This window comes from Phalangium opilio, unplaced genomic scaffold (assembly GCF_054372755.1).
Source record: "Phalangium opilio isolate 3A_F unplaced genomic scaffold, DU_Popi_V2 ptg000089l_1, whole genome shotgun sequence".
In the NCBI taxonomy this organism is placed as follows: domain Eukaryota; kingdom Metazoa; phylum Arthropoda; class Arachnida; order Opiliones; family Phalangiidae; genus Phalangium; species Phalangium opilio.
Genome location: NW_028324194.1, coordinates 1,050,951 through 1,064,674, shown reverse-complemented (window position 1 = coordinate 1,064,674; position 13,724 = coordinate 1,050,951). Strand labels below are relative to the sequence as shown.

General features: G+C 39.2%; 2 protein-coding genes and 1 long non-coding RNA gene across 4 annotated transcripts in view; all 3 read left to right on the top strand.

Annotated features, from left to right (window-relative positions):
* Positions 1-13,724, top strand: part of LOC149646229 (uncharacterized) — a 300,812-nt gene that overhangs the window by 43,762 nt on the left and 243,326 nt on the right. The window lies entirely within an intron of this gene.
* LOC149646241 (uncharacterized) lies at positions 1,134-2,932 on the top strand. 2 transcript variants are annotated; one of them, XM_089849668.1, is made up of 3 exons: positions 1,134-1,351; positions 1,417-2,092; positions 2,235-2,932. In XM_089849668.1, coding segments are annotated over exons 2-3 (681 nt in total). In that variant the 5' UTR covers positions 1,134-1,351; positions 1,417-2,090; the 3' UTR covers positions 2,914-2,932. The 2 variants fall into 2 exon arrangements, with proteins under 2 accessions (XP_089705794.1, XP_089705795.1); XM_089849669.1 differs by having other exon boundaries at positions 1,134-1,626; positions 1,714-2,092.
* Positions 6,402-7,889, top strand: LOC149646240 (uncharacterized). The gene is made up of 4 exons (XM_089850274.1): positions 6,402-6,685; positions 6,785-6,992; positions 7,055-7,305; positions 7,390-7,889. The coding sequence occupies exons 1-4, from the start codon at positions 6,436-6,438 to the stop codon at positions 7,887-7,889; spliced, it is 1,209 nt and encodes a 402-aa protein (XP_089706400.1). The 5' UTR covers positions 6,402-6,435.

Sequence of the window (13,724 nt, the reverse complement as noted above, 5' to 3'; positions counted from 1 at the left end):
TACTTCATCAGCTGTTGTGGCATAAGTTTGATTTCGAGGGAAGTTTATTCTCCTTGGTTTATGAATAGTGTATGTGGGTTGAGACTGAAGCCAAGTCTCAATTTTTTTCTTTGAAATACTTTTTACTCCTTGTTTCAATTTATTTGCGCTTCCGTAACTAAGAGGGTTTTCAGAATCGTAATATACTCGGCTTAATTTTGATTCCATTGTTATTGCTAAGCTTAAATTCTATTACCCTATTCCTTTATTTAGAATTGATTTCACTATAACAATACAACTGTATTCATACGCTATAAGTTATCACCATAAGTCTATACATAAGATACTCTCTTTAAGTATGGGTCTATAGAATATATGCCAAAAGCATTAATCACTACGTAGATAGTAAGAATTTAACAATAGAATTTTTCCTGGAATTGAATAGTACGAAACTAGCGCCGCGCGCGGAGTTAAAATGGGGGAAGGAACTCGCGGCGCGCGCGGTAAACCCCGCGGGGGTGAGGGGGGAAGGAACTCGCGGGGAACTCGCGAAGATTCACCGCGGCGGCGGCGGCGTGCTCCAGTTCCCACGCTCCAGTTCCCATGACCCAGTTCCCTTGACCAAGTTCCCATGACCCAGTTCCCACGCACCTACTTTATACCTCTACCGTGGTACGAAATGTAGCCCTATACTACTGACCAAAGTTCATTGCCTTATTCAAAATCCCGGGCTTCAATCATTTGCTGATAAGGCAAGCAATCAAAGATTAGGTAGATAAACCACAGTTATAATATATTAGAAAGTGAACGTCTTATATACTAAGATATTTTCGGAATGGTGACAGACGGCATACATTCTGATTAAAACCTTAATATTAATTAATGTATACTATTAATAATAATTGTTTTGAATTAACAGGGTGCAACGCACGCTAACTTAAATAATTGTCGAAGAAAATAATTAATATTAATTATATTTATTTAAATATTTAAGAAAAACTGGAAACTCAAAACACTTTCTTCAAAACTTTGACACGAAATTCGAAAATGTTAAGCCTTTGCGGGGGTAATTTTAATCTCGGGTATAAAACCAAACCTAACCTAACCTATTCTAAGCCTATCGCACCACGAATACTCTATTTAAATCACTACACTTGATCCCTAAGTTGATATTTTCAAATCTCGCGCCAAAGCGGAAATGTGATCGGAATTCCGGCTGTCTGTCCAAGATGTTTGTTTAAGAGACTCTAGTCGAACTTGGGATGAAGCCAATTAACTAATATAGATTTTAAATAAACCACGTTAAATTAAGCATTTATTTAAGGGGGTGTTGCTTGTCTCCGAAACAAAACATATGAATAATAAAAACTTGGTAAGAACTATTTGTAAATAATAAAGTTATAAGCTAAATATTAAGCCTTGGATCTCTGTTTACAGTATATGGTAGCAGATATGCATTATTTCACCTATAAAATAAATTCAACTTACCATTTAAAACCATTCCGGAGGAGAATTAAAATGTTAAGACTGGTTTACATGTGGTGGTGGTTTGAAATATCTAGATACGTGAATAGACACGTTGCCGGCGATAAACAAGAACCGATAAGAAATATGGAATCTTTTATCGATAAGATATGTTTCCACGTGGTAGGAAAATTTCCAGATAGTAAACTAGAACCGAAACTAGAACTATTTATCGATAAGATATTTTTCCACGTGGCGGGGGTAAACAAGAACCGAAACTAGAACTGTTTATCGATATCTTTCCACGTGGCGGGGGTAAACAAGAACCGATAACGGAAACAAGAACTGTTTATCGATATATTTCCACATGGCAGGGGTAAACCAGAACCGATAACCGATATCCAAATATTTTCACGGGGTAAACAATATCTATACCAAACTTATCGATGTCTTCATCGAGTGTTATCGGGCTTATCGATGTCTTCATTGAGACTAGAAATCTTATCGGTCATATCTAAGGTCTCCGGTTTATCGAGTATAAAAACTCGTGCAAGTGGTGATAAGATCATTTTACGGCTAACCAAGCTCTCTCCAGCAACTAAAGTACCCCAGCAGCGGAATTCAGCAACAGGAAACTCTACGTTATAATGTAAGTACACTCTCTCGAGTTTTCTTTATTTCCATTATTCGGAATTAATTATATATAGAGCAAAATTATAGTTATTAAAATCAAGAGATAGGTTTAATTTTATTCTCAAAATGTGGAATTTCTTTTTTTTTTCTATAATTAGGGACACCTCCAATATCTTCGAAATTTCATCTACAAAGTCAGTCTCGGTTACTCCTGACTGTAGGGTTAAACTAGGGCTAACAGACGGTTCAACAGGCATCACGTTGACGGAGACTGAATATTATCAACTCCATAGAATGCGAGAGCAAGTAACCCACTATTTCCAGAATGATGATGCTACGCCATTATCTCTGTCCTTTGATGGGTCGAACCTGAAACGCATCGACCTGAAGATGTACCAGGATTGGAAAGTACTCAACATTCGTGAAATGAAGGCTGGAAGTGGGGTAAACTATGGAAATCTCTACCCGACCAAGAACGGGTTCGTCATTGGAGCCGTCCTTTGGGGGAAACTTTTGGAGAAACATGATCAAGTGGTAACCTTTCTAAACGCGGCCAAGCGAGTGTCCTCGGAGGTGAACGAAATTGTTCATCAGCAACTGACAAAATATATTAAAGAGGCCTGCAACGGTTGTATCATTTCCCATGGATCCCAGCTACAACACGAGTGTGTGACTATGGACTGGGCTGAACGTGTGAATATTCACTACGAAAATGCTGTTAATAATTTGAATATTAATTTAATTACCCAGCTGTTTAATAATTCTACATTTTTAAGTTTGGATTTTTGTAAAAGAATAGCTACAATAGTAGTATGTAATTCAAAACTTAGTTTGTGAATAAAAACTGGAAAATATATTTAAGACTTATCATTTATAATGAATAAATAAGATAGTTTAAATTAGGCCTAATTAATTATTCGTGAAGTTTCCACCATTTTTGTTTATAGTGGAATATCTTAAAAACCCTGAATATTGCAACATTCCAAATTCTATTCCTAAGCAAATGTAGATAAACTTTGACCCCATAAACACTTTGGTAAAACATACATATATGGAAAAACAAACAAATTTACCAATCTTAAAAACAATAAATATTGCAACACTCCAAACTCTATTCCTAATCAAATGTGGATAAAAGTTGACCCCATAAAGGTCGTTTACCAATCTTTAAAACTCTGAACTGGGTAGTATTGCTAATTCTACTAATAAATATACATAGAAAAAAAAGATAGTACCATAAAGGTCATAAACACATTGGTTAAACACAAACATATGGAAAAACAAACAAATTGGGGCAATTTGATTAAAATCCAGATACATGATAAGAAGATGTAAAGTGATAAGTACTGAGAGGGTATAGTTTATTTAAACAGTAAATGATGATATACTAGATAAATATTAATAGACGGTCTCTGATAAGTGAGTGAGATTGGTAAAAGTCAATAAAGATCAGAGGTTGATTATAAATGACGATATACTAGATAAATACTAAACATGTTGGTTTCGGTTTTGGTGAACTCTACCCTCAGTGGGCTTGATTAGAAATAGTATAAATAGCTGGGAATTTTATACATCAATACCATTCCTCAGCTAATCCCTGACAGAATACCACCAGACTCTGAGAGATTCCTCCAGATAGTAAGTTCTTAGTTTATTTTCTTTAAAGTTAAACTAGTCATAATGGTTATGTGCGATATTTGCGGCGCTAAATATGCTAAGAATTGTAGTCTTCTTAGACATAAACGCGAAAAACATGAGAAAATTAGTTTTCCATGTTCCGTTTGCTCGCAAACGTTTATTAGACGTGATATTTTAAATAATCACATAGCTAGGAAACATAGTAGTAGTTTAGCTGAAAGTAGTAGTCCGTCACGAACGAAGCGTGGAGCTGAAGGTGATAGAGATGTCTCAGCTAAAAAATCTAAGCTCTCTACATCTGAACCCTCCACGTCCGCCGTGGAACCCCACGTAGAAGACCGAAACGATCCTGAAAGTACCTTGCCTGCCCTGAGTACCCAAGAAAATGACGCTATCCATAAACTAATGGATGACGTTAATGAACCTGACTACGACCTCACCCTGGAACCCCTGAGCACTCAAGAAAACGCCGACATCCATTCCTTCATGGATGGTGTTAATGGACCGGAGCCGGAACCTTCGTTGGACCCCCTGAGCACTCAGGAGAACGCCGATCTCCACGCTTTCATGGAGAACTTTGAACAAGCGGAAGAGGCTCAACAGTCGGAGCCCATCATCGCTACCCCGCCGAACAACCCCGTCCCCGACACGCTGGAAGAATTGCAAGTCTTAGGACACGCGATTTTCTGCGCGAGGATATCACCATCGTTGGTGGAAACTGACGCTGAGAGATTCGTTAATCGACACCGAGTAACTATTGAAAACTATTTACAAAATAAGTTAAGTCGAGATCACGGGATCAAATGGTACATCACGATTCGCGCGCGCTACACTCGGGAGTTGGCGAACGAGGCTCAGGAAGTCGAATTCCTAGCGTATCATAGGAGTAAGACTCAACAAACCCTTTCCGGGGACATCTTGTCCAAACAGTTAGATTCGTGCGTTGTACATATAAAGAATCAAATCGACGAATTTCAAAGCACTGGCAGCGGTTGGGTGCTTGATAGGATTTTATTCCTTCAAGTGAACATTATCTCGTATTTACCGCTAGTTGGAGGCACATTTATAGAACTACCCAATAAACTCCTAGTTAAAAGGGCTGTGGTAAATGTTAGAAACGACGACAATCGCTGCTTTCTGTGGTCAATCCTGGCCCATTTACACCCAGTACCGTCTAACGAAAACCCCTCCCGTGTACAAAAGTACGTCGAGTTTCAGGACGAACTAAATTTAACAGGGGTAACGTTTCCCTTTGAACTCAGTGTCGATAAATTGGAAAAGTTTGAGCGCAAAAATGACTTATCAATTAACGTGTTTTGCTGTGAAATCGAGGTTTTCCCAAGATACATTAGTACAAATCGGGTGGAAAAACATCGACAAATAGACCTCCTTTTAATAACGAAGGGTGAAACGAAGCATTACTGCCTTATTCGGAACTTGAGTAGACTTTTAAGTAACTATACGGGACACCATAGCGCGACTCATTATTGCCGGTATTGTCTACACCGTTTTTCTGGTCCCGATTCCGAAAAACGTCGGGATGAACACATCATCGACTGCAGCATTCACGGGCCTCAGAAAATCCTTATGCCGACAAAGAATCCAGTTTTGGAATTACGGATGGCGTGAAAAGGCGAGATATTAATTTCATTATTTTTAATTGGTTGGTTTATAGGTTGTGTCAATCGAGGTAATTATTAAAAATTTGTTAATTAATTTTTTGCAGTTGAAGTACGTAATCTTCGCGGACTTCGAGGCTATTCTGCCAAAAATAGCCACCTGCATGCCCGATTCATCCCTCTCTTCAACAACTCGCCTAACCAGCCACATCGCCTGCGGTTTCAGTTACGTGGTCGTGGGTCCTGATGGGAAACCATCTAAGCCCGTCACATACCGCGGGGAAGACGCCGCCGATAAATTCCTCGAGAATCTACTGGTTGAAGAGGAAGTTCTCTCCGAAAAACTCAAGGAAAATAAACCTATGGATTTATCACCCACGGACGTAGCCGACTTCATTTCTGCTAGAGCGTGCTACATTTGCGGTGGTGATTTCACGGTAAACGACGGAAACGTTCGCGACCATGACCACACAAGCGGAGCGTATCGGGGAGCGGCCCATAACACATGCAACCTAAAACTGAAAACCCCTAAATTCATCCCCGTCTTTCTTCACAACCTATCGCGTTATGACGCCCATTTGATAATGGAGAAGATAGGACTCGTTAAGGACCAGAACATTAAATGCATCCCCTCAAACTCCGAAACCTACATCTCGTTTAGTTTGGGAAACCTCAGGTTTCTAGACACGGTACGTTTTATGCCCGCATCCCTAGAAGAACTCGCGAAAAACTTGGCCAACGGTGGGATGGATAAATTCGCCTGCATGAAGGAACTATACACACCCGAGGAAGTCCAGCTGTTGTTACGGAAGCAAGTCTACCCGTATAATTATATGGACAACGTCGCGAAATTCGCCGAAAGGAACCTTCCCGCAAAAGACGAATTTTTCAATAGTCTCACGGACGAACACATCACCACCGAAGACTATGAACACGCCCAAAATGTATGGGACAAATCTTGGTAAGTTTCATTTTCTCATCTTTGTTAGGTTAGGTTAGGTTAGGTTTTAACATTTAATTTCTTATATTAGGTGGTTATCACGATTTGTATGTCCAATCGGACGTTCTGTTGCTCGCGGACATTTTCCAAAACTTCAGAACAATGTGCCTTGACTACTACAAATTAGACTGCGCTCACGCTTTTACGGGTCCCGGGTTCGCGTGCGAGAGTGCTCTATCAATGACCAAGGTTAAGTTAGATCTGTTAGTGGGCCCAAATATGCATCTCTTTATAGAGAAGGGTATAAGAGGGGGAGTATCCATGATAAGCCACCGATTAGCGCATGCTAATAACAAGGACCTCCCTGAATCGTACGACGACCAAAAACCAAGCAGCTACATTACGTACCTAGGTAAGACTATATTAATATTTATTTCTGTTTTGTTCGTATTAATATTTATTTTGTTTTTGTTCATTAGCTAACATATCACCTTTCTCTCTCTCTCACCAGATTGCAACAATCTTTACGGTACGGTAATGTGCGATTACCTTCCAATGGGTGAATTCAAATGGATTCACCCATGCCCCGACTTCACGCAGGAGGTAATTCTCCACCATCCCGATGACGACGATTTCGGCTACATCCTAGAGGTCGACTTAGATTACCCTCAACACCTCCACGATGCCCATAACTGCTACCCTCTCGCACCCAAAAACGGGTAATTACCACAGCCGAGCTCTCACCCTTTTCCAAGGACCAACTACGCCATCTCGGACTGAGAGAAAAGGATAGCTGTCCAAAGCTGGTGCCATCCCTATACGCCAAGGAGAAATACGTACATGTACTCCACTACCGGAACCTTAAATACTACTTGGCCAAAGGACTCATCATCCGGAAAATCCACAAGATTTTAACATTTAGACAAGGAGCGTGGCTGAAACCATTTATTGATTTTAACACGGACAAGAGAAAGGCGGCAAACAACGAGTTTGAAAAATCATTTTTTAAACTAATGAACAATAGCGTCTACGGTATGTACCTACCTAACCGAACCTAACCTATCCTATAATAACCATACTAATTCATATGTATTTTTTTTTTTCATTTCTCTATAGGTAAAACCATGGAGAACCTCCGCAGCAGAATTGATTTCACCCTGGTCAACACTCCCGAGCGTGCCATCAAGATGGCGAGTTCCCCGGCCTTTGAACGGTTCACGGTGTTCAAAAATGATCTGGTCGGGATTCACCGTGTCCAGAAGACCTTAACCCTCAACAGACCCATCTACACCGGCTTCACAGTTTTGGACTTATCAAAACTCCTAATGTACAAGTTCCATTACGACGTTATCAGGGAGCAGTACGGAGACCGGGCAAAGCTGTTATTCACGGACACGGACTCCCTAACATACCACATCGAGACGCCCGACCTCTACCAAGACTTTTCCGAGAAGCGTGAGATGTACGACTTCTCCGGATACCCCAAAAATCACCGCCTCTTCAGCGAGGAAAACAAGAAAAAGCTCGGGAAATATGATATCGTCATCATCGCCGACGTGGTTTTTAAGAATAGTCATATCCGAAACGTCATCCTCGTCGTAATTAAGTTGCTCTAGGAGATCCTCTATATTTCCATAATATCCTGCGGGTAATTCCACCATTCTAGAATAGGACAGATCCTTCTCAATACCGGTGAGCGTGGACGTGCAGGTAACGTTCATGTTATTCCAAGTGTGTGGATAAGAAATTTCCGCTAGGCCGACCTCATACGGGCCTTGTAATTTTACTGGTTCGGGCAGATAAGTCCTAAATTTACTTCTCGTATTATCGGGGAAATATCCCATCTACGAATCGGAAGGTAGAGTAACGTAAAAACTCATGCTATATCTATTTCCTGAACCCAACTATCGAAGGACGGTGGATAACCTTTCCAACGAACTAATCTCTCTAGTGTCCCGTCTGGTCTGCGACGTTTCCGCAAGATCTTTTCTATTTTAAACACGCTGGTACTTAGGTCTTTCCCAATTTTCTGTAGTTAATCCTTGTAAAAAATTCCAGCAATGGGGTCGGAATTCAAGTCATGGATCTTATATACCGGCGGACTTCGGGGTAATCTCTCTGCTATTTTAAAGAGTTCTTCCGTCCATGTGGGTAAATATCCTTTCTCAAAGATATTCTTATGCTTGCTTATGCGAACCACATCGCCAACATCGAAAGGATACTTTAAAGGGGGTGAAAAGTTTACTCCCACGTAGAGGTTTTCCCAGACGCGTTTCGAGGTTTCCGTGGTGACTTCAATCGGTTTGCATTTTATGGACCGATGATAATTATTGTTGTAGGCCCACACCAAATCTTTTAGCACGTCAATGTACTTTAAGGTGTTATTTTCCGTAAAGTAACGATACATACGACTCTTTAGAGTCCTGTTGAACCTCTCGACTACCGTAGCTTTTTGCTCGGAATCAGGGGCGAAGAATTCTATCCCTCTCTTTTTTAATTCACGTTGAATGTCCTTGCAAATAAACTCATTTCCATGATCGCTTTGCACCCTCTTAGGTGACCGACCAGACTCTAGAGCCGCCTTAAATGCTGAAAGGATGGTTGGCCCTTTCTTGTCCTTGGTCGCTACCACAAAGGCGTACTTACTGAAAACGTCTATGCAACAGAGAAGGTATCGGAAACCATTATTATAACGAGTTACGCTTTTCAAATCTGCCAAATCAATCTGCCACTGTTCGTCGATTCCATACACAATCGTTCTATTTCTTGGGAAATTTTTCCTAGCACTCTTGTGTAGAGTATACGTATCTTGAGTTTTCAGGAAATTTTTAACCTCTTTCAACGAAACATTTAACCCCCGCTCTTTAGCCGCTATATATAAACCCTGCACGCTACCGTAGGAACCCGGGTCGGACACATTAGAATAAATCTCTTTTAAGCTATCCATTAAAAGTGCAATTCAGGGAATTTTGATAATGCCAGAAGAGAAAATCACTAACTTCTATAATTATTATTATAAAAATTATTAATATAACGCTTAAGACTTTAAGGTATTTAAAAAATGACTCGGGTAAACTAGTTAACAGGCTGAAAGCAGCCACCTGGCTATCACAACCTTCCATGGCTTAATACTTTAATCAAATGAAACAAAACTCATAAATGAAACATATTTTATTCTGTATGACAAGAAATACTACAAACAAATCCAATCTCTGAAACCCTCACCATCCATTGACTCGGAAGCTAACTTAAATTCATCAAATTCCTTCTTTTCACGCTTTTCGGGAGGGCCCAAATCACTTTTTCTAAGTTTAATTAAAGTTCTGGGAACATAAGAGTTATATAAAAGTTCGTAAAACTGGTCAGAACCACAGACGGGGGTCTTTTTCCTCGATTTCACAGCGGTATACGCCAATAAGTCTACTATATTAGAACCGATTATTCTACGCTTCTCATAAATTAATTCACCGGCGTCCGTCCATTTTATATCGGATGCGAGTTCCATCCACTTGTACAGGTTTAAACAATCAGTCGCAGTATAGGCTGGAACCGATGATGCAATTTCGGCGGACCAGTTCCGTGTTTTACCTGGTTTAACCTTCTTGTTCTTCCTTTTCTTTTCTTTTTTATGTATTTGTCTTGATAAGACATCTACTGAGTTTTTCGGTATTGTTTAGTTTCGGATCATCGATAATGGTCTTTAGTTTATCGTCCTTCTCCAACTCTAGCGTGGTATCTATTTTGAAATCGTTTTGAGCCTTATTCAGTCTCTGGTATGCGTCTTGCGAAATTAATAGCATTTTTTTCGCCATTTTTCTACTTTATGGCTCGGCTTATGGCAGCACCAGCGACCGAGCTTATGATGGATAGAAGGGGGGTCAGAAGCAGGGGGAGAAATCCACCGTTTTGTATCAGTATCTTTTTTCTTTTAGAATGTGCAATATTATCGGCCACTCTCCGTATAGATCTACGATGTTTCTTCAAGCTCTTCTTCTCACTCACTGAGAGTGGTACGTTTTTCCGAAGAACATTTATACAACATTCTGCTATGGCCTTTATCGCTTCCTTGTTGGCAAGCTTAATGGCGGCGTTCCTCTGGCACGCATTGCAACTATTAAGGTATTTCAAAAAGTCTAAATGCTTTCGCACTCTCTGTGACGGAGCCATGCCGCCAAACGGAACACCTTGACCAGGGTGCAATTATTGATGGTTCGGTGGAAGGTGCAAGCTCTGGGATGAGAGCACACTACGGTCGTCAGTCGGGGGCAGCCTTGATCTTCCGCGTTAAGAACTTCAGTTTTTAAGAGGTCCGATAACACCGATGCTTTTTCAGCTCCCTTAGTCACGAACACTCTGGCCTTTTCACGGATTTCCTCGAAAATTTTGGGTAATTCGCTAAAGTCGTGATCACCCTCCTCAAAACGTAAGTCACAAATGTTCCGAGTTAGCCAGGAACATTGCCTTTTATCGCTACGCGATAGATCAGCAAAGGGGCAAGGTGATTTGAAAATCCACACCTCGTAATCCTTCGTCTCCTCAAAGTATGCGGCCATTTCCTTAATTATCCATGCACCTTTAACTCGGAAGAAGTTAACCTCGATGAAGGCAGTCATTTTGGAACGTAAACTGCAGCTTGTTCTCCGGGTAATATTCCACTACGTAGTCGATGATCGTCCGAGGTACTAGCTTTGAGGTCTACGAAAAGATAACCGAAACTTTCAGAGGTGGCCTGTTTAAACGCGTCTACCACGTATTTGCTATTGGTTGGGTACATCTGTTTCGCAAGATGGATAATGGCCGACTGGTCACAAGGTGTTTTGAATATAACCAAGTAATGAGCGTTTAGGTTTAAAGTACGTATCTCCTTTCCGGGATAATATAGGTTCTGCATTAGAATTAAAACTGAGGTATTTCTATGATGGGAACCCCGTATAAAGAGGTTCGTCACATCCTTATTATTGGCAATTTCACATAAAAGGTCATCTAATATAACAAAATTTTTCACACCGGCATCTAAATTGCTAACATCTAATAAACCCTCATGAAATTCTACCATCGGTGAATGTGAGGATATAGCATTAAAAAGATTCGCCTGATATTCCGTGTAACACCAAATTATCCTTTCGGGTGACGGTAAAATACATATTTCACGATGTTTAATTAATTTAGCTACAAAAACACTCTTCCCACAACCAGTGACCCCGGCTACGAGCCCAGTAAATGGGTGTTGCAAAGTTAAATCCATCTCTTTAAATGATTTTAATAACTATAATTTTGCTCTATATATAATTAATTCCGAATAATGGAAATAAAGAAAACTCGAGAGAGTGTACTTACATTATAACGTAGAGTTTCCTGTTGCTGAATTCCGCTGCTGGGGTACTTTAGTTGCTGGAGAGAGTTTGGTTAGCCGTAAAATGATCTTATCACCACGTGCACGAGTTTTTATACTCGATAAACCGGAGACCTTTGATATGACCGATAAGATTTCTAGTCTCAATGAAGACATCGATAAGCCCGATAACACTCGATGAAGACATCGATAAGTTTGGTATAGATATTGTTTACCCCGTGAAAATATTTGGATATCGGTTATCGGTTCTGGTTTACCCCTGCCATGTGGAAATATATCGATAAACAGTTCTTGTTTCCGTTATCGGTTCTTGTTTACCCCCGCCACGTGGAAAGATATCGATAAACAGTTCTAGTTTCGGTTCTTGTTTACCCCCGCCACGTAGAAAGATATCTTATCGATAAATAGTAATAGTTTCGGTTCTTGTTTACTATCTGGAAATTTTCCTACCCCGTGGAAACATATCTTATCGATAAAAGATTCCATATTTCTTATCGGTTCTTGTTTATCGCCGGCAACGTGTCTATTCACGTATCTAGATATTTCAAACCACCACCACATGTAAACCAGTCTTAACATTTTAATTCTCCTCCGGAATGGTTTTAAATGGTAAGTTGAATTTATTTTATAGGTGAAATAATGCATATCTGCTACCATATACTGTAAACAGAGATCCAAGGCTTAATATTTAGCTTATAACTTTATTATTTACAAATAGTTCTTACCAAGTTTTTATTATTCATATGTTTCGTTTCGGAGACAAGCAACACCCCCTTAAATAAATGCTTAATTTAACGTGGTTTATTTAAAATCTATATTAGTTAATTGGCTTCATTCCAAGTTCGACTAGAGTCTCTTAAACAAACATCTTGGACAGACAGCCGGAATTCCGATCACATTTCCGCTTTGGCGCGAGATTTGAAAATATCAACTTAGGGATCAAGTGTAGTGATTTAAATAGAGTATTAGTGGTGCGATAGGCTTAGAATAGGTTAGGTTAGGTTTGGTTTTATACACGAGATTAAAATTACCCCCGCAAAGGCTCAAAATTTTCGAATTTCGTGTCAAAGTTTTGAGAAAGTGTTTTGAGTTTCCAGTTTTTCTTAAATATTTAAATAAATATAATTAATATTAATTATTTTCTTCGACAATTATTTAAGTTAGCGTGCGTTGCACCCTGTTAATTCAAAACAATTATTATTAATAGTATACATTAATTAAAATTAAGGTTTTAATCAGAATGTATGCCGTCTGTCACCATTCCGAAAATATCTTAGTATATAAGACGTTCACTTTCTAATATATTATAACTGTGGTTTATCTGATTGTCTACCATTGGGTCGAATCCCATTGGATCGAATGTCTCGTTCGACCGAATCCCATTAGACCGAATACCGCAATTTGGGCGGTTTTCCAATCATGAATTTTCCTTTCAATCCTATTTTTCTATTGATTTTCCTATTAAACTTCTTGTTATTGCAGAAAATACTAAACCAAACGTAACCTAATATAACAGTAATGTTTCGGAAAAGGCATATTTTTGGAGAAGTCAATGAAGCTAAATTTCAATATTTTGGAAAAGGCGTAACATTGTTAAATGATTTATAAATTATTACTACCCTAATTTAACCAAACCTAACCTAACATAGAAGTAATGTTTTGGAAAAGGCATATTATTTGAGAAGTCAATGAAGCTAAACATCAATATTTTGGAAAAGGCGTAACATTATGAAATGATTTATAAAATATTACTAACCTAACTTATCCAAACCTAACCTAACATAACAGTAATGTTTTGGAAAAGGCATATTATTTGAGAAGCCAATGAAGCTAAACATCAATATTTTGGAAAAGGCAAAACATTGTTAAATGATTTATAAAATATTACTAACCTAACTTAACCAAACCTAACCTAAAAAACCAAAATAAAATACCCCAGCTATAACATCCAACTTGTACCGCAACCTAACAATGCTTTATTTCTCGTTGTGAAACCCTTAATACTGCTGAATTATAAATTCGCCTTCGAAATGATTTATAAAATATTACTAACCTAACCTAACCTAACCTAACCTAAACAAACCTAAGCAAACCTAAC